General features: G+C 35.3%; 5 protein-coding genes and 1 long non-coding RNA gene across 9 annotated transcripts; 3 read left to right on the top strand and 3 right to left on the bottom strand.

Annotated features, from left to right (window-relative positions):
- Positions 1-325: 325 nt before the first annotated feature.
- Positions 326-3,360, bottom strand: LOC128875874 (RCC1 and BTB domain-containing protein 1-like). Of its 3 annotated transcripts, none has more exons than XM_054121970.1 (10): positions 3,050-3,360; positions 2,739-2,941; positions 2,482-2,640; positions 2,147-2,408; positions 1,944-2,038; positions 1,608-1,877; positions 1,404-1,528; positions 1,246-1,343; positions 1,044-1,174; positions 326-969 (listed from the first exon to the last, which is right to left on the bottom strand). In XM_054121970.1, exons 1-10 carry the CDS (start codon positions 3,135-3,137, stop codon positions 829-831), a joined length of 1,572 nt encoding a protein of 523 aa, XP_053977945.1. In that variant the 5' UTR covers positions 3,138-3,360; the 3' UTR covers positions 326-828. The 3 variants fall into 3 exon arrangements, with proteins under 3 accessions (XP_053977945.1, XP_053977858.1, XP_053978024.1); XM_054121883.1 differs by having other exon boundaries at positions 1,944-2,071; positions 3,050-3,359; XM_054122049.1 differs by lacking the exon at positions 3,050-3,360 and having other exon boundaries at positions 1,944-2,071; positions 2,482-2,656; positions 2,739-2,882.
- A 1,067-nt stretch (positions 3,361-4,427) lies between these two features.
- Positions 4,428-8,480, top strand: LOC128873027 (T-complex protein 1 subunit delta). Its single transcript, XM_054116309.1, has 9 exons — positions 4,428-4,774; positions 5,882-5,934; positions 6,056-6,145; positions 6,262-6,513; positions 6,572-6,655; positions 6,816-6,977; positions 7,057-7,401; positions 7,735-7,986; positions 8,060-8,480. The coding sequence occupies exons 1-9, from the start codon at positions 4,666-4,668 to the stop codon at positions 8,303-8,305; spliced, it is 1,593 nt and encodes a 530-aa protein (XP_053972284.1). The 5' UTR covers positions 4,428-4,665; the 3' UTR covers positions 8,306-8,480.
- Positions 8,481-9,290: 810 nt separating this feature from the next.
- LOC128873015 (folliculin-interacting protein 1) lies at positions 9,291-19,856 on the bottom strand. 2 transcript variants are annotated; one of them, XM_054116293.1, is made up of 11 exons: positions 18,894-19,856; positions 17,023-17,227; positions 16,857-16,946; positions 16,674-16,753; positions 16,512-16,582; positions 14,733-14,852; positions 14,424-14,649; positions 13,939-14,271; positions 13,791-13,875; positions 11,232-13,007; positions 9,291-10,597 (listed from the first exon to the last, which is right to left on the bottom strand). In XM_054116293.1, exons 1-11 carry the CDS (start codon positions 18,992-18,994, stop codon positions 10,385-10,387), a joined length of 3,300 nt encoding a protein of 1,099 aa, XP_053972268.1. In that variant the 5' UTR covers positions 18,995-19,856; the 3' UTR covers positions 9,291-10,384. The 2 variants fall into 2 exon arrangements, with proteins under 2 accessions (XP_053972268.1, XP_053972273.1); XM_054116298.1 differs by having other exon boundaries at positions 14,454-14,649.
- LOC128873044 (uncharacterized) lies at positions 17,186-18,887 on the top strand. The gene is made up of 3 exons (XR_008456310.1): positions 17,186-17,240; positions 17,314-17,519; positions 17,609-18,887. It is a non-coding gene; the product is annotated as an uncharacterized LOC128873044 (long non-coding RNA).
- Positions 19,857-19,990: 134 nt separating the features above from the next.
- Positions 19,991-23,725, bottom strand: LOC128873036 (dnaJ homolog subfamily B member 13-like). The gene is made up of 6 exons (XM_054116319.1): positions 23,413-23,725; positions 22,455-22,676; positions 22,236-22,380; positions 21,791-21,968; positions 20,840-21,011; positions 19,991-20,511 (listed from the first exon to the last, which is right to left on the bottom strand). Exons 1-6 carry the CDS (start codon positions 23,511-23,513, stop codon positions 20,217-20,219), a joined length of 1,113 nt encoding a protein of 370 aa, XP_053972294.1. The 5' UTR covers positions 23,514-23,725; the 3' UTR covers positions 19,991-20,216.
- Positions 23,726-23,992: 267 nt separating this feature from the next.
- Positions 23,993-24,819, top strand: LOC128884591 (uncharacterized). Its single transcript, XM_054138067.1, has 2 exons — positions 23,993-24,032; positions 24,161-24,819. Exons 1-2 carry the CDS (start codon positions 23,993-23,995, stop codon positions 24,817-24,819), a joined length of 699 nt encoding a protein of 232 aa, XP_053994042.1.
- The last annotated feature ends 579 nt before the right edge of the window (positions 24,820-25,398 follow it).

The raw sequence follows: 25,398 nt of genomic DNA, 5'->3' as shown, positions 1-25,398 counted from the left end.
CCTTAAATTAGGCAACCTACTCTAACAGGTAAGTCGGGCCGGTTGCCCGCACGTAGGCGCAAACGTGCCACCTCTTCGTATATCATGTGCTCCTGATACCCAAATGCTAAATCCGCCAGAATTTCGAAACACACAGAAAGATATGCCCCTTAAATTTGGCAACCTACTCTAACAGGTAAGTCGGGACGGTCGCCTGCACGTAGGCGCAAACGTGCCACCTCTTCGGATATCATCGATGAATGTTTCGCTAAAGCAAATACAGTCTTGACCGCAATTTAAAAAAATACGGAACTATAAGGTCGAGGATAGATCAATTATCTTTACTTTGTAATAATTTATTAAATATAAACATTATCTACGAATATTATAGTAAAATAATTACGCTTATGTACATATTTTAAATTCGATTTTAATATTTCTCTCCACCATAATGGTCGTTCAATGTTTCCCTTGTCGTTGAAAAACCACTCTTGAATATGTTTATATACCTGTATACAAAATAACATTAGAAGGAGATCAGATTAGTAACAATAAATAAGGCAGAAATAAATAAATAAATACTACATCGAATGAGCTATTTTTTAATACATCAATCGATTCAGCTGGACAATCGTTATAAAAAAGTACTATCTAATATTGAGAAATGAGTAGTTCAGGAGATATGTCAATTTTTTAGACACATTTTCCTCTTTTTAATGCATTATTTATTTATTTAATGTACCTAACCTCTCTTCTAAGAAATCGTCATTCTGTAAGCAGTCTGTTTCATTTTCATTTTCAATCATCTTGGAATTTCCAAGAATCGAGTATTTTATATGATAAATGCTGTTACGTTTTAAAAGCGCCTGCCTGGGCAGCTTTAATTATGAAATCTTTTAGTGTAGATTCGTCTAATTTAGCGAAATTTGAATCATTTATCACAGCAGTCATGTGATTCATAGCGTATTTAAAACAAAATTCCTCTAGTTCCTAAAAATGTATAATGTATCGTACATTTTATCAATACTTTAAACGTAATGGATGAGACATTAAATATCGCTAACCTTGGTATCGTATTTAATGGATCTGCTGTACACAGGAATCACGTTCGTAACTGTAATTTCTTTCTTTATCATTTGTATACAGCGTCGTTTCAGACGACTCTCGGAGTAAGCGTTTGCTAAATCTAAGAGCTCTAATAGAAAAATTAGACCATAAACTACACTCTATATCACAAAATATCTCAAGACACATTCAAGTATTTACCTAGCCCATTTTCTACGTCAAGCTCGATCTCATCGGTGTATAAGTATTTCAAGAAATTTCTATACACGTCGTAGGAGAATTGGTCGTGTTCTATAACGCTTAAAAATAATAAATAATTATATTACTAGTAGAAACATCTAGTACAAAGGCAGACATACTTTTGATTATTCTCTACCCAGTGTTCTTGAAACATCGTCCTGAAATAGTGGCAACGTATTTTCAAAATAGATTTATGTACGCGAATGGGTTTTCCCTGCACTTCAATCGTTAGATCACTGGTGACCTGGGACATGCGGAAAAAAACCTTTCAAGAATAGTGTAAAATAGGTAAATACATATCAAAGTATGAAAAGCACTCTAACCGGATCATCGAACGATTCTTTCAGACAATCTATTAAGTTTACTCTTTTTTCGTTAGACAAAATAAGTGGTTGATGCATCACACTAGGCCATGCGTAACAAGCGAGAGCATCGTGCAAGCATTTTTGAGGGGTGAGAGTTGGGATTTTTATACTTTGTCCTAGACACTGGCCCCACATAAACACCCGATTGTTTACTGCCATAGCTATGCTTATGTTATTATAGGATGAAGTTGCTATATCTAATATTTTTCCTATTTCTGGTACCTCCAACTGTAAAAAAGTAAATGATTTTAATTTATTATAATCCATTATATCATCGATGGTACACGATATTACCTTTGTCGGGATTGAAACGTTCCAGTCTGTACCGTTACCTAGCTGGCCGTAACAATTTGCTCCCCAAACATAAAGGACACCCTCGTCGCTTAGTGCTAGAATATGTTTATACCCACATGTTACTTTCTCTGCGAGTACAAATAGAATTAGATTATAAGTCTTCTACATGAATTTAATTTGATCCAAGATGACTTTAGTAGTACCTATTACAACTTCCGCCAATGTTGTAACTTTACATGGAGTTACTTGATCCACATAATTTCCAATTCCCAACTGACCAACGCCATTATCACCCCAACTGTAAACCTCTCCATTCTCGGTAACTGCTATGCTGGATGAGTCACCACAACTGATGCAAATGATTTTTTTCCCAGTTAATATGGATTTCACTTTTGTGGGTACATTCTGAGTACTGTTAAAGCCTGCGCCTACTTGTCCATGGTCATTTAAGCCCCATGCGTATACCTACATACATAATGCACAATCTTTAATTGTCCTTTAGAATAAAACCATTTTTAATTTACATTTTCTATTATACCTCCCCATTGTCAGTTAATGCTAGGCAATGAGAATGTCCACAGGCTATATCCACGATAAATTTTTTACTTAGATTATTTTGCACAACAGTTGGTATCGAAGTTTGATTTGTGTGGTCACAGCCCAATTGTGAAGAATCGTTATATCCCCAAGAATACACCTTTCGTATTGTACATCTTATTAATCCGTGTAATAATAAAAACTCCTGATATTATAATACAAATTTAATATACATTCATGCATGTAAATGGTATATACCTGGCCATCCATTGTGAGAGCTAAAACATGAGGACTTTTACCATGGGCAAAGGTTTTAATGCCTCTTTTACATAATGCTTCGACTTTCTTTGGGTGAAGGGTACTATGATTATCATTAATTCCAAGACATCCGCAAGCATTACATCCTATGCCATACACCATTCCATCCTTTGTGACGATTAAAGCTTCGTTACCAATATCACCTATTTCGTTAAACCCAAAATTACAATCTATATTCCTTGAAACTTGAGATTTATCGATTTCACTTTATACATGGTAGATACTAGATCGAATATAGAATGTAATATTACCATACACAATAGTCATCTGTATGTTTGAAATAAACGTTGATTCTAATAAACTAAAAATTGGCCACTTCTTTAAATTACGAGATATCATTGTTGTTCCAGTACAATTCGTTCTGTTTGCTTATTCTTTTTTCTCGACAAAGCGATATAGATACGTAACAATGCAACACTAGTACAATTTCTTATGTATGCCTAACAAAACAATAATATCCATACTAAACATTACAGATGCCTTTGTACCTTCCCCAGAAACTTCAACTGACTTCAACATGCAAATGTGGCCCGCGCTGCGATCTGACAGTCTCGACAGCCGGAAGTCCGCAATTCCCTAGGATCGATATCCGACAAAATGGTAGTACGTTACAGTCTCGTTAGCCATACTAGTGTTGCGGAACGCGTCGTGCGGTGATAGGGAATTTTCTGACGTGGGTAAGGTGCCCGTGGAGCGCTGAACCGCTCTCCCCGGAGAGGCGCGTGAAATAAAAATTCGAAATACTTTTAGGAAAAAGCAAAGACGTTTATTCAGTCGACTTGTTTGGTTTAAATCGTTTCGTAGTTCGTTACCAGAGGTTCGATTACGATTGAACTTTCTGGAAAAATCCTCGCTCGATCTGCTGCTTCCCTCCCTTCTCCGGAAGATTCCCGATCGTCCCTTGGGGTTGTCCTGGTCCAATCGGGGGTTGCGCCCTACTCCTTCTATCGGTGATCTTCATCGATCTCGGATCCATTCCCGAGTCGGGTGGAGGTGGGAGTCGCGCGGCCATGTTTGTGTAGGGCTCATTGTCGCGGAATCAAGATTTCGGACTATCGCAGCTGCTTTTACCGCATCTGCTGTGATACGAAATGCCGCAAATTCTTTCTCTAACATCGAGAACCATAATTTTGGTTTATCTTTCCAAAACTGGGGCAACCTTGTACATTTAAAGTCGTTAGCCTGGACTTCTACAGGAGAAACTTTTTGCTCTCCCGACGTCGACATTGTTTCTTTATCTTCCATCTCGGGTTACGGCACCAATTTGTTATGTAGCGTATTTTTACGCCCAAAACTTTTATTGAACAATTACTTTTGCCCGGGGAAAGTAATCTCGTACTTGTATATTAGAACACGGCTTTTTGGGTTTTCTTTTCTTTATTTCCTTTTAACAAGATGAGCACATGTCGCGACGCTAATAACGCTAACATACTTCTAACGGCTCTTGCTGCGTCTCTTATTCAAAACGACGAAAACCTCCTAACGCTAGATTCTCTAGCTTAGGTTGGTAACGCTGCTTGGACTTATGACTATATGTAGGTCCCTACAAAGCTAAGTTCACGTGATAGCGTAACACTAGAAATTTTCGAACGAAAATTCAGTACTGACAGTACTGTCCAGTACTGTCAGCCAATTTCCGAACACGGCCCGAGTCACCGGTTTCCAGTCGTTTCGTTTTTCGCATTGCATGTGTGTTATTACGTTGCATCGTGTGTTAACTGAATTCAAGCATTGAGTGGAATGAAACTTAGTTTAAAACGTTTGACGAATTATTAAGATTGAAATACAGAGAAGCGAATTACTATATAAACTTACTTCTAAATTTCGCTTTTAATCGAATTTATTAAACATAACCATCGTACAGAAAATGACGTCACTAACAGCAAGCGGCGATGGACGAGGTGCCCTAGGACAAGCCTATAAGGATAAAAGCAAACCCACCGATATTCGAACGAGTAATATTAATGCTGCAAAAGGTAAACAATCAATCGAGATGTTAGAGTGCATTTTGTATGTGTGATTTTTCTCGATCAATCTTCGTATCAGTAACTAAAACCTTACCTTATATAGTAATGTCCGGCACGTTTTCTCCACAATTCATTAATTACGTTTATCGTAAATTTTCAGATGTTTAACAATAATTTGTCGCTAACTGTACGGAAATTTGTTACTTAATATTCTTAACACTTTAAAATACATATACATATTGTTCTTTTTTAAGAAAAAACAAACAGTTAATAACTTAGTTTACGTTATGTATCGTAAAATTTGACACGTGAGAATAAGACACAAAAGACCATAAAGAGAGATATTATAAGTACGCAACATTCATCAAGATTGGACAAAAATAATAATTACAACAACTTGTTTTCGTGTCTATTGACTAATACTGTTTTTTTATTAACATAAAGTTATAAAAAGGCGTATTTTCCCTCCTCAATTTTGTCTTCTTTTGCATGACTCAATTGTATCATTGATATTTTAATTCATTTGGTAAACCATGATAGAACTATAACAAAGCACAAGCAAAGTAACCTAATTTTAATGTAGCCTAAAATACAGACCATTGTTTAGATTAATTGTTTACTTGGCACATTGTTACAAAGTTATCCTGACTATTTCTTGAAACTTTAAGTGCATGAAACAAGATATATTATCTCTATATCATAATCAATGATAATTCAGGTTTCTAATGATATATGAAACAATGTTTCAATTGATGTCATTGTTGTGTGCACCTTACAATGTATTTTATTAGCTCTCAATGTTTCCCATTGTCATCTGCAATGTAAATGGCAGTCTGTGATCTGGAGTAATCACTGAATACATTTTGTCAACCTCTCTCACAGATTGCAACACCATGATTTTAACCAAGCTACAACTTACAAGAGATCGGTTTACCTATCAAAAATTCAATATAAACTAGCAGAGTATTGAAACAGGATAATTTATGGATAATACTTAAACTGTAATAATAGTATATCGTAATTTATAGGATTTTAGTTTAAAAATGTGTATACTCTAATCTACATTGAAATTATAAATGGGAGCTTTTAATTGAAAAATATTGATCAATGTTATAGCTGTTAGCGATGCGATTCGTACTAGTCTGGGACCTAGAGGAATGGATAAAATGGTAAAATATATTCTTATATTTATTATACTACTTAATATTACTTTCACACTTTTTGCATAATATTATTTTTGTAGTTGTTCTATGATTTCAAATAATGATACTTAATTTTGTATATATTTAGATTCAAGCAGCCAATGGTGAAGTTACAATTACAAATGATGGTGCTACAATTTTAAAAGAAATGAATGTTATACATCCTGCAGCAAAAATGGTAATATTTTGTTCTATGTAGGAAATATTAGATTTTCAGTATTTATATAATTGCTTCATTGGAATGTTATGTTATTAAGTAATGTTTTTACATTAATTTTTATTATTTCTTTTTAGCTGGTTGAATTATCGAAAGCACAAGATATAGAAGCTGGAGATGGTACTACCAGTGTTGTTGTAATGGCTGGGTCTCTGCTGGAAGCTGCGGAACGTCTGCTACAAAAAGGAATACATCCTACGTTAATTAGCGATGCAATTCAGAAAGCTGCAAATGAAGCTGTGCACATAGTGACTTCTTTGTCTATTCCTGTTTATATGGGAGAAAAAGACTCGTTCATTAAAGCTGCAGCAACTTCGCTTAATTCTAAGGTATATATTTCTTATTGGTTGTTTGTTATACATAATATATTTTATATTATTCTTGTAGGTCGTCTGTGAACAATCGAGTCTTCTGGCACCTTTGGCCGTGAATGCAGCATTAAAAGTCGCAGATAAAGGTGTTGATCTTAATGTAAGAAAACCAATAAGTAAGATTATGCACTTACACGCACTTTCCAAGATAAATAAAGAAGCTTTTTACTAATAATATGTAATAAGAAAGCTTATGGTACTCCTGAAATACTTAATAATACTTATGGATTAATTTCATATCTTTTACATTATGTTTATAGAATATAAAAATAATTAAAAAATTAGGCGGCACCGTTGAAGATACCGAGCTTATAGAAGGATTGGTATTTACACAAAACTCCTGTAATATCAATGGGCCAAAGAGTATTGTTAATGCAAAAATAGGTTTAATTCAATTTTGCATTTCTCCACCTAAGACGGATGTAAGTATTTCAAGGAAAACAAACATTTCACATAAATACGTTCTAATGTTTCAACCCAAGTTGAATGTTGTTATTTCAGATGGACCATAATGTCATTGTATCCGATTACGCTGCAATGGATCGTGTCTTGAAAGAAGAGAGAGCTTACATACTAAATATTGTGAAACAAATTAAAAAGTCTGGTTGTAATGTACTACTCGTACAGAAGTCCATTCTCCGCGATGCTGTCAGCGATTTGGCCATACACTTTTTAGATAAGATCAAAGTTATGGTCATTAAAGATATTGAACGCGAGGATGTATCTTTTGTTTGTAAAACATTAGGTTGTAAGCCAATCGCATCCTTGGATCACTTTGTTCCTGAAAATCTTGTTAGCGCGGGTCTGTGTAAAGAAGTACAAACTGGAAATTCGAAGTTTGTTCAGGTCAGTGTCACGTATTTCGTATTTTTATAAACAATTTATAATATGGTTTCCAATATTGAAATATTAATACTAGTCCTTTGACCGCGTACGACGAACATTACACATGATGCAAAATACTCGATTCAACGATTACCAGAAAATTATATTACATATAACATAAATAAAGCCTTCGGAAACATCGTATTATATAACTTTACGTTCAGAATTTGCTTTCGCGACTATTAACGAGTTTTTATTTTTCCAAGTGCACTAGTTAAAAGTTTTATATATTTATCGGGCAAAATGACTTCTACAAACTAACTTATATCATTCGAAATAATTTTTCTATTGTAGGTCACGAAGATTCAGAATCCTGGACGAACTGTAACTATTCTTGTACGTGGCAGTAACAAATTGGTTTTAGAAGAAGCCGAACGATCTTTACATGACGCATTATGCGTAGTTCGTTGTTTAGTAAAGAAGTCTGCTATCATTCCTGGAGGAGGAGCACCTGAAATTGAACTCGCATTGAAACTGGAAGAGTATGCACAGACTTTAAGCGGCGTTGATGCTTACTGTATCAAAGCTTTCGCGAATGCATTTGAGGTGAGTTGTAAGATACTTTATTTGCTTTGTTCTTGAACAATGATTTTTACATTTTTCTTTTTGAATGGTATAGATAATCCCATCAACATTAGCAGAAAATGCTGGATTAAACCCCATCGCAACTGTGACGGAACTACGAAATCGACACGCGTCAGGCGATTATGCTACGGGTATTAATGCACGAGTGGGTGCGATTACTAATATGTTAGAGCCACAAGTAGTTCAACCGCTTTTAGTTTCGCTAAGCGCTATTACGCTTGCTTCAGAAACTGTTCGTAGCATATTAAAAATCGATGATATTGTGAATACGAACCAATAATAATACGGAATACCAATTTTATACTTAAGCTGCACTGTAAACTTTCTGTTTATGCCAATCACAATTTGATTTCATTTTCGGCTTTCAATCGTCTTTACAATGTATTGAATTAACGTTTCTGTCATTTTTGTTACTACGTTTCAAAATAAAATTGATTTGCTTCTAAAAAAAAGACGGACTATTTTTATAAACGCTTTGTATCTGCAGTAGTGTCTATCTACTTGGTTAACAACATGAAATTTTCATTGTTTAAGATACATAACATTTTTTTAAAAATTTGTTTACGGTAAGTAAGTATACATAACTCTAGCACCTTTATAAGCCGATAACGGTAAGGCTTATATGAAAATACGTATACACACCGTAAAGGAAGAAGGTGTGGCGACTACGCGACGCGAAATTCACAATACAAATCTAAGATCGGCGCACTTAAATTCTACGGGGGCCTCGCACACAAGGAATCCGCCCTAGAATCAAAATACAGCGAAAAAAAAAGTGGATTACGCCGGACACTAACGGTCTCGCGTTTCGAAGGAAAGGTTTCCTTCGAAACGCGGTGCGTTCTTAAACCGCGGGAGATACGCGAAACGGACGGAGGAAATTCCAAGGGTTCTCACCTCCGGTGGTTGGTCTGGGTTAGGTATATTGAAAGTATATTGAAGTTAGGAATAATATCGTAAGCGTTTTGCTTGGACGAATTTCAACTGCCTTTGAATGCGCACCACAGCAAAACGGAAGCAAATATCAAACAACGGATTGCACTACATTAAACAGCAATTTATCCTCTATCGATGTACATAAACAGTTTTTCCATTTTTCGAATTCACGAAAATCGATTTTTGATCGCCGAAAGCCGTTTCGTCCCACCTCTGCGGCGTGTTCGGCGAGGAGGGAGCGAGGACCTTCCGGGGTCAGGGTGCCTTCATGACGGGCAGAAAAGGTCTGCCCCGTCACAGTTGAAAGGTGATGATAAAACACGATAAAGTAGAAAAATTAATTTAAATTTTATTATCCTCTCCTATGAAGTGCATAGAGCAAAATTCTTACATGTCGTGTAAAAAAAAAAAATTATAGATACTATATGTTAAATTAGATTTACAATTTTTAACATATGACTTTGTAATTACAATCTACAATGGACTAAGTAGCGGATTTTTATACATTAAAAACCGTTTTGTCTTCACTTTAACAAGTTAAACCATCATTAATTTTTGGAAGGATTTTAAAAATTTCAGGTCATCAAAGGAAAATATGTCGTTAAGTCTATATAAATACTCTAAAATTACATAATATCATAAAATATATACATAAATTCTACCATATAAATGCAAATTTAACACTTGTGTATTCTTTAATATATTCAATTTTATAAACCGTACAAATTGATTGGACTTGTTAAATCGAGGGAAAAAATCTTTTAGCACTTTTACGTCTACACGTTTCGCGCAATTGACTATCACTGCTCTCGACAGCTCTGCCATACGTGTTATATTGCTTGTTACCGTATAGTAAAAAATACAAATTATTACATCTTTTGATTCGATCACCTGTTTTTATATAAAATAAGATATATGTACATAAATATGATTTAAAAAAGACTCGTTACTTCAAAAACATATTTAAATACTATATTTAATATTATATTTAATACTGTATTTTATGGTGTAAAGTATTTCTTTTTACTAATCTCTTTACAAACATGAAACATTTTTATATTTCCATTCAATTCTGTACATATTTAGTATTTTATTTTTAAATAATAGCATTCGTAACAGTTCCCTAAATGTAACGCAACTTCGCATGATTTATACATCAAATGTGTCATTTTTCTCATTTTATGTGTATAAAATACATAACATATTCTTCTTTTAAGTTTGCGTTAGAGAAGTCAGAACCAATGTTGCGAAATTGTGTGAAACATTTATAAAGATTTATCTATTAGAATATTTGAGCTATTAAAACAATCTACAATCATACCTATGCACGAGTAATGATACAGCTTACGCAACTTTCGTTCTATCAGACAAAACGGATTTTGTGTCAAAGGGTAAAGAACATGGTATAAATAATACAATGTACTTAAGTAAGCGTCAGACCAAATCTTTGCGCTACCTCTGGCGAGTGTGAACTTGCAACGGCAAGTAAAAGCGGTATATCTGCTGCATCGAGGTCAAGTGCGTTTATGAGATTTGCAACGCTGGCGTCACACAACTCCGTCGCCATCAGCATTTCGGCCAATGCTTCACTCTTCAGCCACATTTCTCTTAGTTTTGCTTCAAGGATACCTACACACTGTCATAAAAACTGTTTAAAATAATACGGGGATTTGTACATTAAAGTATTAGTATTAAGAGGGCAAAAAAGTTCTGAGCTGTGGATTTCATACAACCGAAACGATTATTATATTTTATTTTATTTTACAAATCTTTTACGGTTGTAAATCGTTGGCAATCGACTGTTTAAAATATTATGCAATTTACCATTTGATAATGATTACGTCGCCTTCATTCTAATTTCACAAAAACAGAGTTGATCAAATTTTATTTTGAATAACAAGTAACCATTTTATTCGACGAAAAATTATTCGGTATTTACGAAGAAATAGCATTTTACATTTTTTTTAGGCATTATTCGAATTAATTTTACTTCGATAAAACTTTGTTCGTTATTCGAAAAGCTTCAATAATGAATAAATGACGCTGTCAATTGGTATTCCTTTATAAAATGTTGTCCAGCGGTAAGAGCATTTCTACGCTTATTTCCTAGCATGACAGACTACCTGACTACGATGCCAATTCATTCGTTATTCAAGACTAAGTTCATTTTATTGGAATAACGGTCAACTGAGATATCAAATTTCACAAGCCAAAAGTATTTTGTCAGTCCGATTGCTAAGGTTAAGTAATAAAGCTAAATAGTTTCTTACATGTGACGCTGAATGGTATTTTCGCCATAAATAAACAAAGCTTTCCAACATGTTGGCAACGAGTCGAGACATTCCCACTGGTAAAAGTGCAGCATGCGAAGGTGTATTGTTGGATATGATTCCAACGTGCCACGTATCTAAATCTGCTAAAATACAAAGCGATTCGGCAATTGGTTGATCAACAGTCGGATAACGCACACTGGCTAGACATTCTTCGCGTATGCTATACCACCAATCTCTCTCAATTTCGACTTCGCAGTTATCTTTAATATCCTCTTGTCTGATTTTCTTTTTTCGTTTTCTCTTCTTTTTTGGCAAGCCTTGTAAAACTAACCCCCATGTATAACCAGTTTCAGTGTTATTTGTTCCATGTGGATCTTCACTTTTTATCACGTTTTGCAAAAGTGTTTTTGTAAATCCTGTATTCTGTTGCGAATTAGTCTTCTCCATCTTTTTCGATCGTGGCATAGGCAATTCTACAACGCTACTGGCTTCCATCAAAGCTTCTAAGCTATTCGATCTCGATAATCCAACGTTTCCATCACCAACAGTACTACCACAAGTACGCAATACTTCGGTTGCATTAGTTGGTGTTTCTAGTACTTGTTTGTTACTGTCGTAATTTTGAGGAGGTATGTAACCTTGACCATTGCACCTTTGGCAAAATCCTAAGGATTTTGTTGCCATGCTTGAAGGTGTACCTGGTGGTGACTGTATACTCTTAGAGGATTCTGGAAAATTTCTTTGAATAATCTTTCTCAACACACCCTCTGGCAATTGTGCAGATGTACTCGGTACCCTTGTAAACATATAAGAACATTGACAATTATGTTCCAGCCGTGGTCGTGGTAGCGGCTTTGTAGATTTTTCTTCATCGCCGAGCATGAAGAAAACATGAGAATTTTTGGTTTCGCTAGCCATACTCTGACCAGTTTCAAAATCTGGTCTACTGGAATATAATTTCAGCACATCGGTCGATGTGCCGTTGTATCCCTCGAATGTAGTCGTCTTACAATTCATGAACGTCTCTTCTGTTTCATCATCCTCTAATTTTTTCTCAAAATTCCGCAATGAAAATTCAGAATAATGTTGCGTATCAGTCTTGGTCGCATCAGTATTTGGCGATGCAATGTCACTGACTATTATTTTTACTTTACTGGATGCACAGATCTTCTCGTCATTGGTTGTTTTTTCATTCTCGTCATCCATGCATGGAAATTCTTTTGAAATTACTTTCACATCCCTATTGGATGCTAATGGTTTTAGCATGAACGTATCAAGATTTGAATTCATCGTGGTATTACGCTTGAGAGGGCTGGCGGATCCTTCTGCTCTGAATCCATCGACGGGGTACTCAGGGTAAGAGCGCTGCAGAAAAGCAGTACCACTTTCTGCATCGTATAGACGCTCTTGTGCAGGAATTTGTTTACGAATAGGCGTTCGCGAAGCTCGTCGAGACGTTTGGCTGTCTCGATCGTTACAAGTTACTTTCGTATTGAATAAATGTGGACGTTTTATTCGCGCTTGTTCCAAGAGACTTGCAGCTTCGCGAATGTCTTCTTCGGTAACGCAACAATATTCATAACGTTTCCGTACAATTCCACTACGAATGAAGTACGATAAGAAAGATAAAACAGAGTTAATTAGGTCGACTTTCTGAGGATCTCCTGCAACGACAGTTTGCGCTACTCTGATAGGGTTACCTAATGCGCCATACAAGTCCCCTAATTGAGCCCATAGAGGATTACAGGGATACCAGGAACCTAATTTTTCCATCTGAAATTAATATCATATCAATGTATGGTGTGTTTTCTTCGAATTAAGTACGCTATAACGCAAATCGGTGGTTTAATATCAGAAGGGTATAACTATAAAAATTCAAGTTTGAGAAATTGCCAAAAGAATGTGCACATGTGATACAATATTTCTGTCGCTGAAGTTATCTTGTTGGAATGAGGATCTGGCAGGGCGAAATAACAACATATAATTTCAAATCAGAAACGAATAAATCAGTTGTATTTGTAGGTTAGAATAAAATAAACGTAAAGAAAGGACACGCGGGAACGTGTTTACTTTACGACGATTCAATTGGATTAATAGATACGAATCGAATCGACGCGACGCGATGCAACCATAGATACGAGTCGATGATAACCGAGCGTAACCAAACGTCGCGGCAGAAACACGAGACACGAGTCCAATAACGAATCCCGGTTAGCAACGGAATACAGGACCTTAACAAATAGTATAGGGTATAGCGGACCCTGAGTTCTGACGATGACAATATCGTATCTCCAACATATCTTAAATTGTAATGTTCATTTTTCATTTTTCCTCTGTTTATTCAAACCGATACTACGCTACCCATACACCCAACGGAATATCTTGTGCTAAATAGTGACTATTGCACATTTAGCATAGAATCGTTTAGTCTGAAGAAAAAAATAAGTATTATTTTTAATTACCATATAATTAAACCCTTATGACATTAAATCATCGACATGTTACAGAGGAGTGTTCGTGTTGATGAAAATATATAGCCAAAAAATGTATAATTACCAATTGTCGATCATGAACAGGCAGTGTAGTATATATCCAGCCAAGGTGATATGTTAAAACAGCAGTTACAACGGTACTCAGAAAACTAAAATACACAAGGGTTAGAACTGTTTAATTCGGATTAATAATATAATAATTGCATACTTACAAGTTGGTTGATTTCGTGTCGATGTTTTCGAGTAATTGACTCATTTGTTGCAAGCTGTAATGCAATGTACTCATTTTGTGTTCTATCCTTACTGAATTAAGTAGTACGTCATGCCACAGTAAAGGTGCCCGCATATTCAATCTCGTATTAACATTTGTAAGTAAACGTAATAAGGATACAACGAATAGGGAGGAAGATTTGTAGAGCCGTTCGGAAAGCTGCATTCCTTTGTTCTGAGCATTAACGTTACCAGCATCGATGCAAAAATACCGTAAACGGTCTAACATTCCTTCCAAAAGAGCCATATGCTCTAAAAGACAAGCCTCTATTCTTCTGTAATCCAAGATATGCAACAATTATGATTTCCCATTTCGAATACATTTATCCTTTTATATAATATTATGGTGAACACAATCAAAAAGGAACACTAAAAAAGTAATTATTGAACCATTCGTTGACAAATAGTTAATTAAATAAGATCAAACCTTTCGTGGCCTTTCGCCAGTCGTACTAACATCGTTAACCCGAGTCTTGTTTTATGACGCTTCACGTGACTATTATCGTTCCCATTTTCGCTCCAGTATTGCAGTCCAAAAGCATCATCGGAATCCGACCTTGCAAGAGAAGTAGAAAGTACTCGTAGCCACCGTCGGCGTAAGCTGGAAAGGCTCCCTATACCTGACGATCCATTACTCTCTAATGATTGAGAACCTGAATTATCATACAAACATTACATTCCGAACAGCAAAAATATCAGTCGGCAATAAAACATCTCTATCTCGGTGTCAACTTACTGCCCATCGGTAGTGGTATATCTATGTCCCATCCACTGCCGTTACTAGAGCAAGTCGAGTTTTTCCTTGGACCAACGTTTAATTCAGATCCTGACAAATTCCCAGAACTTGGCTGAGATACTAGAAGGAAATGGCCTATTTTTAGAGGAAAGTAAAACTGTAACAGTAATGCTTTTCTAAAATATATCATTTGTCCTCGTACACAATAGAAGATTCGAGCGTACTGAACGAAAGTATTATAATACAGGCTATTATAATACTTACGTATGGTAGCTATGCTTTTATGATTTAGGTGGAAGTTCCGGTTGGGGTGCAGATTGCGGGGTACCCTCCAATCGGGATGATTCTTTTATCATAGATAATTCTTGACCTGGCGATTACAATGGTGATCATCTTAACCCTTAACTTCCCTCCCCTCTCCCCCAGGGGTCAAACATTAAATGGTTCAAAAAGTGATTTTGATAAATGTTTACATTAGGGAAGGTGTCCCCTAATCAGAGGTCACCCTTTGAATGATCTTTATTCGTACAAAAAAAATGGGGGTCCGGGGCTTGCCCCGGTCAGGGGTTTGTAGGGGAAACACCCAACTATGCGTACCGCAGTGCATCTCACAGGTGAGTACATGGTTACTCTGAGGGATGTACTGCTCTCAGGAGGATCGAGGGGGCACAGATGAGCAGGGGATCTGTGAAGCGCATCTCTCCAGCATGCGTATAGTTTTTGAGACGTATGCCTTAAAAAAAAAAAAAAAAGGTTAAGGCTAGAGTTAGGTTCGGGTTAGGTTCAGAGCGATTTTCTTTATACCGGCCGCTGTGAGGCTTTCGTACCAGTTCAGTTTTTGGCCCATGGAAAGAGGGGGTGGGAGTTAAGGATTAAGATGACCAGCATTGTAGTCGCCAGGTCAAGGAGTATCTATGATAAAAAAATCAGCCCGATCGGAGGGTACCTCATTTTCTGCACCTTAACCGAAGTTCTATGGACATTTTATTCAGTTTCTTTGAATAAAGCAATATGTATATTCTTCTTTTATTTACCGCTTAACGAAAGCTTGATGCGAAGGGAATACAGTTACCTACAGTTCAAGGTGATCCAGGGTCATTAAATGTCAGCAAAGAAAAAACTGTCTGTTTCAAGAAACTAGAGGTTAGAACACTGTAGAGATCGTTAGTAAGTAAGGACCCACTAGAGTACTAGAGTCGTGTCCGACAAAGAGACCGCTTTGCGACTAGTACACCGTCAACTGAACCTTTGACAATCGCAAAGTCTCCAGAGATTAACTAAAAAGTCATTTCATTTGTGAATATTAAATATTCTCAACTACCGATTAAAAACTGACAAGTGATATTGGCGTTTACAGTTATGGTGATAAGTTTATAGTTGTAGTATATCAATATATCACGTAGGTACATAATTATTTGTTGACCATTGCCATTCATATTTTACAAAGATGAGAGAGTGGATACCAATAAAGCAATTGTTAGCCACATTAGCAGCGTTAATTATGTGCATTTTGCGACTGTATTATGGAATATTAATCTTGCTTAACTGTTTTGCCACAAAGTGCATATATTGTATACATATACGTTCTTTAAAAGTATACATATGTATAGTTAAATTGCGAAGGATGTATACACGTTGTTTGAAAGTGGGTGGTCTTTTTCCCTTTTAAAAATATTATCGAGTGTCTCACTGTACCTGTAAAATCGTAATTCGGTTCTGCCTACTGTAATTATACCTACTATTCTAAAACTAGATAAATATACTAGACTATTTGCTTACAAAGAGTTCGCATGCTGGAATTGGAATCGAGGTTCACGGAACGACCTAATCCTTCATCCGACACTCTCTCGCTGGAACATATTGGGTAATAAGTCAAATATATCAACAAATCAATCACAACATAAAATCGATAACCGTCTTATTATAAATAGTTCAACTTACCTCTGTTTACATGCGTTATGCTCTGTAGCAGGGAAAACTTTAGTGCACATGATACAGGGCGGTGAATTCATCGAATGTATCTAGAAAAAAAAATATGAGTAGAATTGAAAAATTGAATTTTTTTTTAATTTAATATTCAGACATCGATGATAATATTATATATCGAGTTTTATCGAATTTCACCTTGAATGAGGATCCTCTGTACGTCATTGCCACGGTACCGAACACCATTTCGCTCAGTAAACTCACGTCATCTTCGGCCGTTCTTTCCCGCTAAAAAATGATTAATTAACGTTCTCATTAAGTGTGTAAATTAAAAATATTTTTAAGCGATTTAGCGATTTATTACCTCGAAACTACGACTGCTTGCGAAGTTTATAGAATCGCCATTTGTCGGCCCAGTATTATTTTTCAGATCCAACGCGGCTGTGTTATTTTTGTGCCACCGTTTTTCCAGCGTGAGAGAATCAAATAGAAGCTTTCTTCCACGCCATTCACATTCACGGAACAACAAGATTCGAACTTGACCTGTTCCGAGACACAAGGCGGAGTTCCTACGAAAATCAAGTATGATATAACATTATAACGCAACAACATAAATAAATAAATAAATAAATAAATGCATGAATAAACATACTAGATTAAAATACACCATTTACGGACACCGTTATTAACAATCTTTTACGTTATCTAATAACGTAATTTATTAGATAAATTAATTACACGTCATGTATAATTAAATATTAACAAGCAACCAACAGGAACTACGTGATTAAAAATTTCGCACCAATTGTATGTTGTGAATCTCTTGTTCCATCAAAAAGGAAAATTGTTCATCCGATTTTTGTAAGCATAAGTTTTTTTCGTAAAACTATGCCATAGCAAACATTTTCGAAAAACATCGTTTCGTTTATGTACATGTATTCAAGTTACAGGTCTAACGGAACTATTGGTAATTCCCGAATTGCAAATGCGTGAAAGAGGGACTTGGGGAAGGGAGAACTGGAACCCGTGAACCGTGAAAAGGCACAACTACGACCCATGACCTGTCGAATGATATCTAACTTGTCTATTTTAAAGGATGTGTTCAAGACAACATGTAACACAACATTTTCTCAGATATGTCGATTTAAATGAAATTTATTCATAAATACATTTGGCATACGCTCCATGTATAGTTTAATGTTTCTTTCATACATATATTGTTCTATACTTCCTCCTTCGTATTATTATTTATTATTAACATTTCTATACTAGTTCGCGTACATGGAAAATAAAAAAAAATATTTCGTGGGTATCAAATGTCAGAATTCCTTAATGTTTAGAACCTACATAAAAATTGTTATTATAAAAACTAACATGATAATAATGCGTAATAAAAATATTCCTTCCATTTGATATGTAGTATTACAAAGTGATGTTTAATATTGGCGGATGCAACGTTACTATTTTCTATATTTTTGTCGAGTAAACATATACAAACAATGATATTATATTATAACAACATATCTGTTCATCCTGATGCAACATTTTAATTTATAATAGATACAGATTTTAAAATATTACAACAATCCTGCATACTTTTTACAAAAGATTAAATTATACAGTGTATATAAACATAGATACGATCCGTTACATAGTTCATACAGTATTTGTGAACGATATCGTGTAAGTCTTCTTTTCATAAATATAAGTATTTATAACGGTATATTTATGATCGAGAAGAGGATCGCGATGTATTCGTGTACCACGTAACAAGATCAATTTTCGTTCAGAAAATTATCTAAGCAATAGTGTATATTTGTAACAGTCGTAGTCGTTTGGAAAGTTTCAACGTAGAGGTCAATTTCACGGCTCGATGCAGAAGCCAAGTCACGAGTGTGTTACTAACGACGAGCGATTATGACTCCCGCCAACGGGGATAGAGAAATGAGCATACACGAAATAGGTTAAGGTTCTTAGAAACATTATTTCCGTTAAGTTTTGCAATTCGAATAGTTCCATTTTCGAATATGAATAAAAGAAAATCCAATTTTGAAGCTCAAATCTTTAAAGTAAACATCGGAACGATATTGGATCACCGATGATCGATTAACGATAGATATCGATCCAGTGTATGAGATTGGTAATGCTAGGTACACACACACACAACCGATGAAAAATAGAATGGTGAGAATGAATAAGGTAATTGCAAACAATCGAAAAAGAACAGTTTCTTACCTATCATCTTCTTGTGCTCCGACATTTGACGCTACGAAGGTTTGTACGTTACTCTTGAAACTCCTCCTCGAAGGAAATAGTTTATCGAGCAAAGGCATCATAAACTAACGACCACTTATAGTTACCGCATTGCTCGCTAACTTTGTTTCGTTTTCGGTCTATCATGTCACAAGGAACTGCACCATACATGTTCGCGAGTATCAGTCAACTGTAAATAAAGTCACGTGCGGAGGAGTCATATGATTGCCCGAGATTATCGTTTTTCATTCCGCCAACATCGAATGATATCTTTATCCACTCTTCTCTCCTCTGTTCTACGCGATTCGTTTCACTTCTCGGGGAACAGGAGGCGGCTTCGATAGAATGTTGTGGAAAATTTCAGAAGAAATGACAAGTATTAAAGAGAAAAAAATTCATTCGCTCGATCGAGATCAAGACGAATTGTCAGCGATGGTTAGCGGTGCACGAACTGTTTTACCTTAAAACAAATTGTAGATCGCTCCGCAAGAGTGCAGCACATGCTACTTGAACCATAAGTTTTAAAATGCAAGTATTCAAAATAATAATAAAGTAAAAAAATTACGCCAAGTACATGAAAAAGTGGAGGACTCAAGGAGTTATCATAGAAAAATAAAAGATCCCCATAAAAAAGTACAAGAAAGTAGAAAAAGATGTGAAATCAAAATGAGCTGCCAGTACATGAAAGTCCTTTCCAATAAAGTGCAAAGGCGACACTGTGTAACACAATGTAAAATTCGGTGGTTTCCAACTATGCGCAGCTAAAATGCTGTGTTCAACAGTGTGGACGTTCAGATCCTAATGACAATTCATGTAAAGTGACTGCTCCACACTTTATTCAAAATAATAATATTATTATAACAGGAGTCACGATTTTTGTGTTTCTCATGGAGTGTATAAATAATTGTTTGATTTCCTTATTTTTTCTATCGTGCCGCCTGCATAAGCATAACTACTGTTTGCATCATTTGACGCATTTATTTGCTCGATAATCTTACCTTTGATTACTTACACGAAGCACTGTGGATTCCGTTTAATTGTTCTCAAAAATTATTAAATGAAACACAAAGGATAAGAGGTGTTGATAATAATACAATTAAATTTATTTTACAAATGCAGTACTACACTGATGATCTTTACATGACACTTGATGAAATTTGTACTGATGTATCGTATCGGTTACAACGTTTTGTAACTTATCAAATAAAAAATATAGAAAATATGATTTGGTGTCAAATTCTTTATAATATATATACTCATATTTTTTTGTTTTTTGTCAAGTTTTAAACGATTAAATCATCAAAATTAGGAGTCACATATGAATTCTAATTGCTTTGCTTCGTGGTCGTTGGGGTTCCGACGTACCGTAACATCGAAATCTACGTTTTTACGCATTTTATTTGCCAGTATGAAACGATGAACGTATTCCGCATCACTTGTACCATGCGAGAGATCAAATGCTTGTTTAATTTGGTTTTTATTCGATACAGGTAAGTACACCGGAAACTCGATGTTAAACATTATGATGAGACTTCCTCTTTTTTTTGGAGTTTCTGGTAGCGGTAGCCCTTCAGAAAGTACGTGCTTCCGGTAATCCGGTCTATTGTTATTAAAATAAAAAGATATTATCCATTGTTATTATCGAATTATTACATTAATATTATACATTTTATTAACATATTATTAAATCAATTTGTCAAAAGGTAGTCTTGAATTTAATGATGTGGATTAAAGTTTCATTTTTTTTCTTTTTAGCGAGGCCACTAAATTTTATTTTGTTTTATATCCCATGAAAGAATAATGCGCTACTGACTTTTGTTGATCGCTATTCGAAAGATGAATAGCTGGATGTTTGTCTAATAGATGAAAAAAAAAACAAATGGAAAGGATGCATTGCGAGCTTGTTGCGATGTAACAAGACAACATACGTGATGACAGACGTTATTGGTATTCGCAGAGTTCTGTCGTCCAAGGTGTTGACAGTGACTACTGTTCCGGTCAGTGCCTCTCGCAGAAAGATATCGATCACCATGTGTAAGTTAGAGCCCTCTCTTTGGAAGGTCTCGTGTGGGCGGTCCTCCGTGATGAAGATTACATCCGCTACGCTGACATGCTTCAGACTGAATAAAGACATTACGCGAACCGCAACGATTAACCCATTTCTGCCCGTTACGATTTCAGATGCACGATATTTGAGCGGAAATAGGTCATGATTACGATGAATCTAGTTGTATCCCTGACTACATCGCATTTTACGACGATCATTTTTACTTTCTAATCGCATTTTGGCTACTAAACTATGTAATAATGTAATATGTCGGATGTTTCATTTAAAGTGTAATACTTTGATAGTTTAATATCCTCATGAGGGAATGAAGACATCGAAAAAATGTTTTTTATAAAAGGTTTTTGGTCAAAAAAAGACAAAAATCAATTTGTTTATTAAATCTCTCCCACCACTCGACGTACAACATAATTATTTACTTCATATAATTTCTCCCTTTGTACTTAATAACTTTTGTAAAAACACTTCTTTGATAACTTCATTTCCCCGTGAGACATTAAACCATTCCTCTTTAAACGGAACACCCTGGATGTATGTATACGTATACATATAGTTTAATTATTTTGTTACACTCTATTTACGTAATTTATGTTTTTCATTTCACATAAAATTGAGGAAATGCTATGTATTATCCTACATGGACGATCGTCTGCAGTCTATCGATATGAAAACCAGGTACATTCAAATATTCTATACACGTAAATCACAAACAATTGGACAGAAATGCTTCGTAATTAATCGATAAATTGTAAATATTAGTAAACGTTTCAATTCGATTCTACTTTGCAGTTTGAAAAATAGTACAAAAATTTACCGGGAATCTTTGTAGGTCCCTGGTCGCCTTCGTTCGGGAAAATGATTCTCGTTCCTGTTGGAATACCTGGTTTAATAGGTATTGTCAGGATCTTTTCTTTCGTTACTGTTCTACATTTATCGTCCTCTACTAAAACCAATCTCTGTATTTTCATTTTCTTAATTCCACCATGAAAGATCTACAATAATAACATCGATAGAAGAACATGTAAAGGTGACAGAATGTATCAGGCGTGTCATAATCTTAATATATGACAAATATTGCAAGAATAAATGTAGAACTACAACTTATGAATAAATATTTATACAACTGTCTCTGTTACAAACTCTTAAAGTTGCGTAATACATATGAGTTGATGTACATATACTCACTTATATAATATAATTTGAAGGGTTCTGTTTATCCAAAGAGAAGAATATAAATAAGTAAATAAAAACATTGATACCTCTGATAAGGTTAAGTACAAGGTTTTTATCAATGGCTCCTCCTTGCGTTTTAATCCCTGTCCCTCAGGAAATTCCAGCATAGATGAAGGCTGCGATAGTATATGGAGTAAATCGGCATAAGGAGTCTCGGTTCCAAAGAATTCCCTAAAGAGGTGCCAAAAGATAAAATTGAGCTGAATTCGAATTTTCTTAGTAAATACATACATGAAATAGTATACCTGTATGTTTTCATCGGTTCTCCATGGTAAATATATGGTTGAATGTATCCATGCATGCCAGGCACACCATTTTTAAGACCTTTTTCACCATATTGATCGTATATGGTCCTTCTAACAGGATCCGAAAGCACATCGTATGCCTCAGTTATTAAAGCAAAAATAGTTTTAAAACTTTCATCCTTTGTTCTTTTAGGATTGTATCGTATTGCCAATCTGCGAAATCTGAAACCAATGAAGACAAAATAAAAAATACAATTCAATTGTTAAATTTATGATTGATCCAGAAATTGTTGATATTCTTATCTAGATAAACAAATTTTAAATAACAAATAGAAGATAAGATAAGACAAATAAAAATTGTGTTTAATGTAGCATTTCATGTATGCATTCTCTTTAACAAGAATGATATTGCATGTGCATATACATATGAAAATTAAAATTGTTATTACAAATAAGGAATAAATATATGAGCATAACCAGATTTCAGGCAAGAAAGGTATCTGAAATATTTGTATTTGTTTATTTATCACTATGATAGTTTAAGAAAGTTACGTAATGTACAATAATATTAAATAAATTGCTTATTTATTTATTAAAGTGATTATTTCAGCGTATCGATAAGGAATTTATTTTACTTTTGTATTTATGAACCCATTTATTCTAGGTTAATTTCAAAATTAAGTCTCTTGCTGTACCCTGCAATACTATAGATATTTCATTTGAGAAGAGAAAGAATATTTTATGCGAGAAAAAAAAAACAAGTTGAGTAAATATTAAATTAATTATAACATAAATATTATTACACATATAAATAGGTACATATGTACTTGATCAACTGATAACAAAATATGAAGGTTTGATCTGAAAAGATTGTAAATTGGTTGAACCAATAAAGTTGAAAAACTGCAAAACGGTAATGATATCTATGTACTTTGGAAAACGAAAATATTTCACTTACGCTGTTTTGATCTCCAAATCGGTGCAGTCCTTTTTCAATAATAATACGCCATAGTAATCTATACCACGTTTGTTACACAAACAATCGTCACTGCAAGACATGATTTCTTACTCTCCGATTGAAACCGTACGAAAATATTTGCTATTCACCGTAAGAACCGTTTTCTTTTTTTACGTAAACGGGAGAAGTGCGTAAGGGATAGTTGACGAAACATTTGCATCGACTTGGTCGGACCCGGCTATTCGACTGTCGTCTGTCTCTCGCAATATCCAGCAAATCGCAATAACGCATTCTGGGCTGAGGTCTGGTGGCTGGAGGATGGGGAATGGGGGCTGAGGCTGACGTCATGAAAGGAGGACTGTCAGAAAATAAAATAGGATGAGAACCGGACGCATCGTCTCGCGACGATTTTTCAATTGTTTTCAACAACCAATGCGAACCACTCGACAACGAAATAATATATCAACCTTCGTGTGTTGGCTTTCATAATTATTAAACATCTCATGTCCCGCAATTATTGTTAAAGACAGAACAATAATTTGGTAACTTGTTGGTCGATTATTCGGTAAGAAGGTTTACTATGGACGATTTTGGATTAATTTTAAACCTCGCGCAAAAAGGTGAGAACATAAGTAACAATTCTTTCGTGAATTTCGTCCATCGTGTTAGATATACTGTTACTGACGCGTTTGCAAAATTATTAAAGGCGTCTTATACGCAACAGTAACGAAATATTATTTTACTTAAGCTACTATCAAGACAGAAGTGGATCAGGAAAATTTGACCAGTTGCGAGATTCTTAATAACCACAGCGATGCTTCGGACCCAGATCGACTGACAGTTATAAAAAATACCTTTTCGTATAGTTTATCCGAAGAGACGTGCGACGATTGCAAGAAGAAAAAGAACGAGGAACCTAAGTTTAAAGTTGCTTTAAGGGTGACTGATGAGGATTTCGATTTGGGGAGCGATAAAGAGAACGGGCCAAGAAGGAAACTCCACGTGGAATCGAAAGAAATTCGCAGTAGCCGGGGTCGGGGTCGTGGTCGGGGTCGAGAGAAATGCGACGAAGAGGAGGAGGAAATTTTTGTGCTGCAGCAACTCGGTCGATCGCAGATACGTTCAGTAGGATTTCCAACTTTTCTATGCATCGACCGCCGAATTGACGATTCGAGTGGAGTTAAACGGAAAATCCCAAGACCGGCGAACGCATTTATGCTCTTCGCCAATGAATGGCGGAAGAAGCTTGCGTCTGAGAATCCACGAGAATCGAACAAGGACATCAGTGTTAGGCGAGTTTTTTTCTCGAGCTTGTGTTCATTGATACCGCATTATCGAAAAACAATAAATAATGTATTTGATAAAGAATTCGCGATCTCAACTATCATCGATCGTAAAAATATGTAGTTTTCTCTAAGAGAACTTTAATTACCTTGAAATCTCAAGATATAACCTTGAGAAAAATTATACGCGCATCGCAATACAGGGTGATTTCGAAGAAACAGAACACCTAAATATCTCCGTTACATTTCGTTGTACAAAAACACTTCTTAGGACAAAGTTACACCATTTGAAGGGCCACATGTAACGGTGTAAGGGAAACAATTTTCATGGTCTTTTTTTAATAAAATTTCAAGGTCATCGATGTTTTTTTAAATGGAATGATATACTTTTGTTAGCGTAATGTTGTAGCTGCCAAAATAACGAATTCATCCATGTACTACAATATGACCTACAAATGACCTTCAACCCAGAAAAATGGAATAAATAAAATTCAACGTGTAAGATTGATTTGCCTTATACCTGTTACGCACAATGTTCAAAATATTTTGAATATTCACATTAATATTAACTTGAGCTGCTATACATTCAAATGTATTGCAAACATAACATAATGACAGATTCGGTGTTGACAGGAAGACATTTATGATATACCTTTATCTATGTGTTTGTACACATTCGTGTTTACAACTGCTGATCAGTCTG

This window comes from Hylaeus volcanicus, chromosome 1 (assembly GCF_026283585.1).
Source record: "Hylaeus volcanicus isolate JK05 chromosome 1, UHH_iyHylVolc1.0_haploid, whole genome shotgun sequence".
NCBI classification, from domain to species: domain Eukaryota; kingdom Metazoa; phylum Arthropoda; class Insecta; order Hymenoptera; family Colletidae; genus Hylaeus; species Hylaeus volcanicus.
The sequence above is the reverse complement of the archived record's forward strand: the minus strand, read 5'-3'. Positions and strand labels throughout refer to the sequence as shown.

Bases quoted from the DNA above. Each gene is read 5' to 3' on its own strand.
- LOC128884591 (XM_054138067.1), top strand. From the start codon at position 23,993: ATGGACGATTTTGGATTAATTTTAAACCTCGCGCAAAAAG. The intron at 24,033-24,160 runs GTGAGAACATAA...ATTTTACTTAAG, and splicing joins TTTAAACCTCGCGCAAAAAG to CTACTATCAAGACAGAAGTG.
- LOC128873036 (XM_054116319.1), bottom strand. From the start codon at position 23,513: ATGTCTTGCAGTGACGATTGTTTGTGTAACAAACGTGGTATAGATTAC. The intron at 22,677-23,412 runs GTAAGTGAAATA...CATTGGTTTCAG, and splicing joins GATTTGGAGATCAAAACAGC to ATTTCGCAGATTGGCAATAC. The intron at 20,512-20,839 runs GTATGTTGTCTT...TAATAACAATAG, and splicing joins CCAATAACGTCTGTCATCAC to ACCGGATTACCGGAAGCACG.
- LOC128873015 (XM_054116293.1), bottom strand. From the start codon at position 18,994: ATGATGCCTTTGCTCGATAAACTATTTCCTTCGAGGAGGAGTTTCAAG. The intron at 16,754-16,856 runs GTGAAATTCGAT...TTTTTTTTCTAG, and splicing joins ACAGAGGATCCTCATTCAAG to ATACATTCGATGAATTCACC. The intron at 14,650-14,732 runs GTAAGTTGACAC...ATGATAATTCAG, and splicing joins TATACCACTACCGATGGGCA to GTTCTCAATCATTAGAGAGT.
- LOC128873027 (XM_054116309.1), top strand. From the start codon at position 4,666: ATGACGTCACTAACAGCAAGCGGCGATGGACGAGGTGCCCTAGGACAA. The intron at 6,146-6,261 runs GTAATATTTTGT...ATTTCTTTTTAG, and splicing joins TACATCCTGCAGCAAAAATG to CTGGTTGAATTATCGAAAGC. The intron at 6,978-7,056 runs GTAAGTATTTCA...TTGTTATTTCAG, and splicing joins TTTCTCCACCTAAGACGGAT to ATGGACCATAATGTCATTGT.
- LOC128875874 (XM_054121883.1), bottom strand. From the start codon at position 3,137: ATGATATCTCGTAATTTAAAGAAGTGGCCAATTTTTAGTTTATTAGAA. The intron at 2,409-2,481 runs GTATAATAGAAA...TTATGTATGTAG, and splicing joins CATTAACTGACAATGGGGAG to GTATACGCATGGGGCTTAAA. The intron at 2,072-2,146 runs GTACTACTAAAG...TTGTACTCGCAG, and splicing joins ATTGGCGGAAGTTGTAATAG to AGAAAGTAACATGTGGGTAT.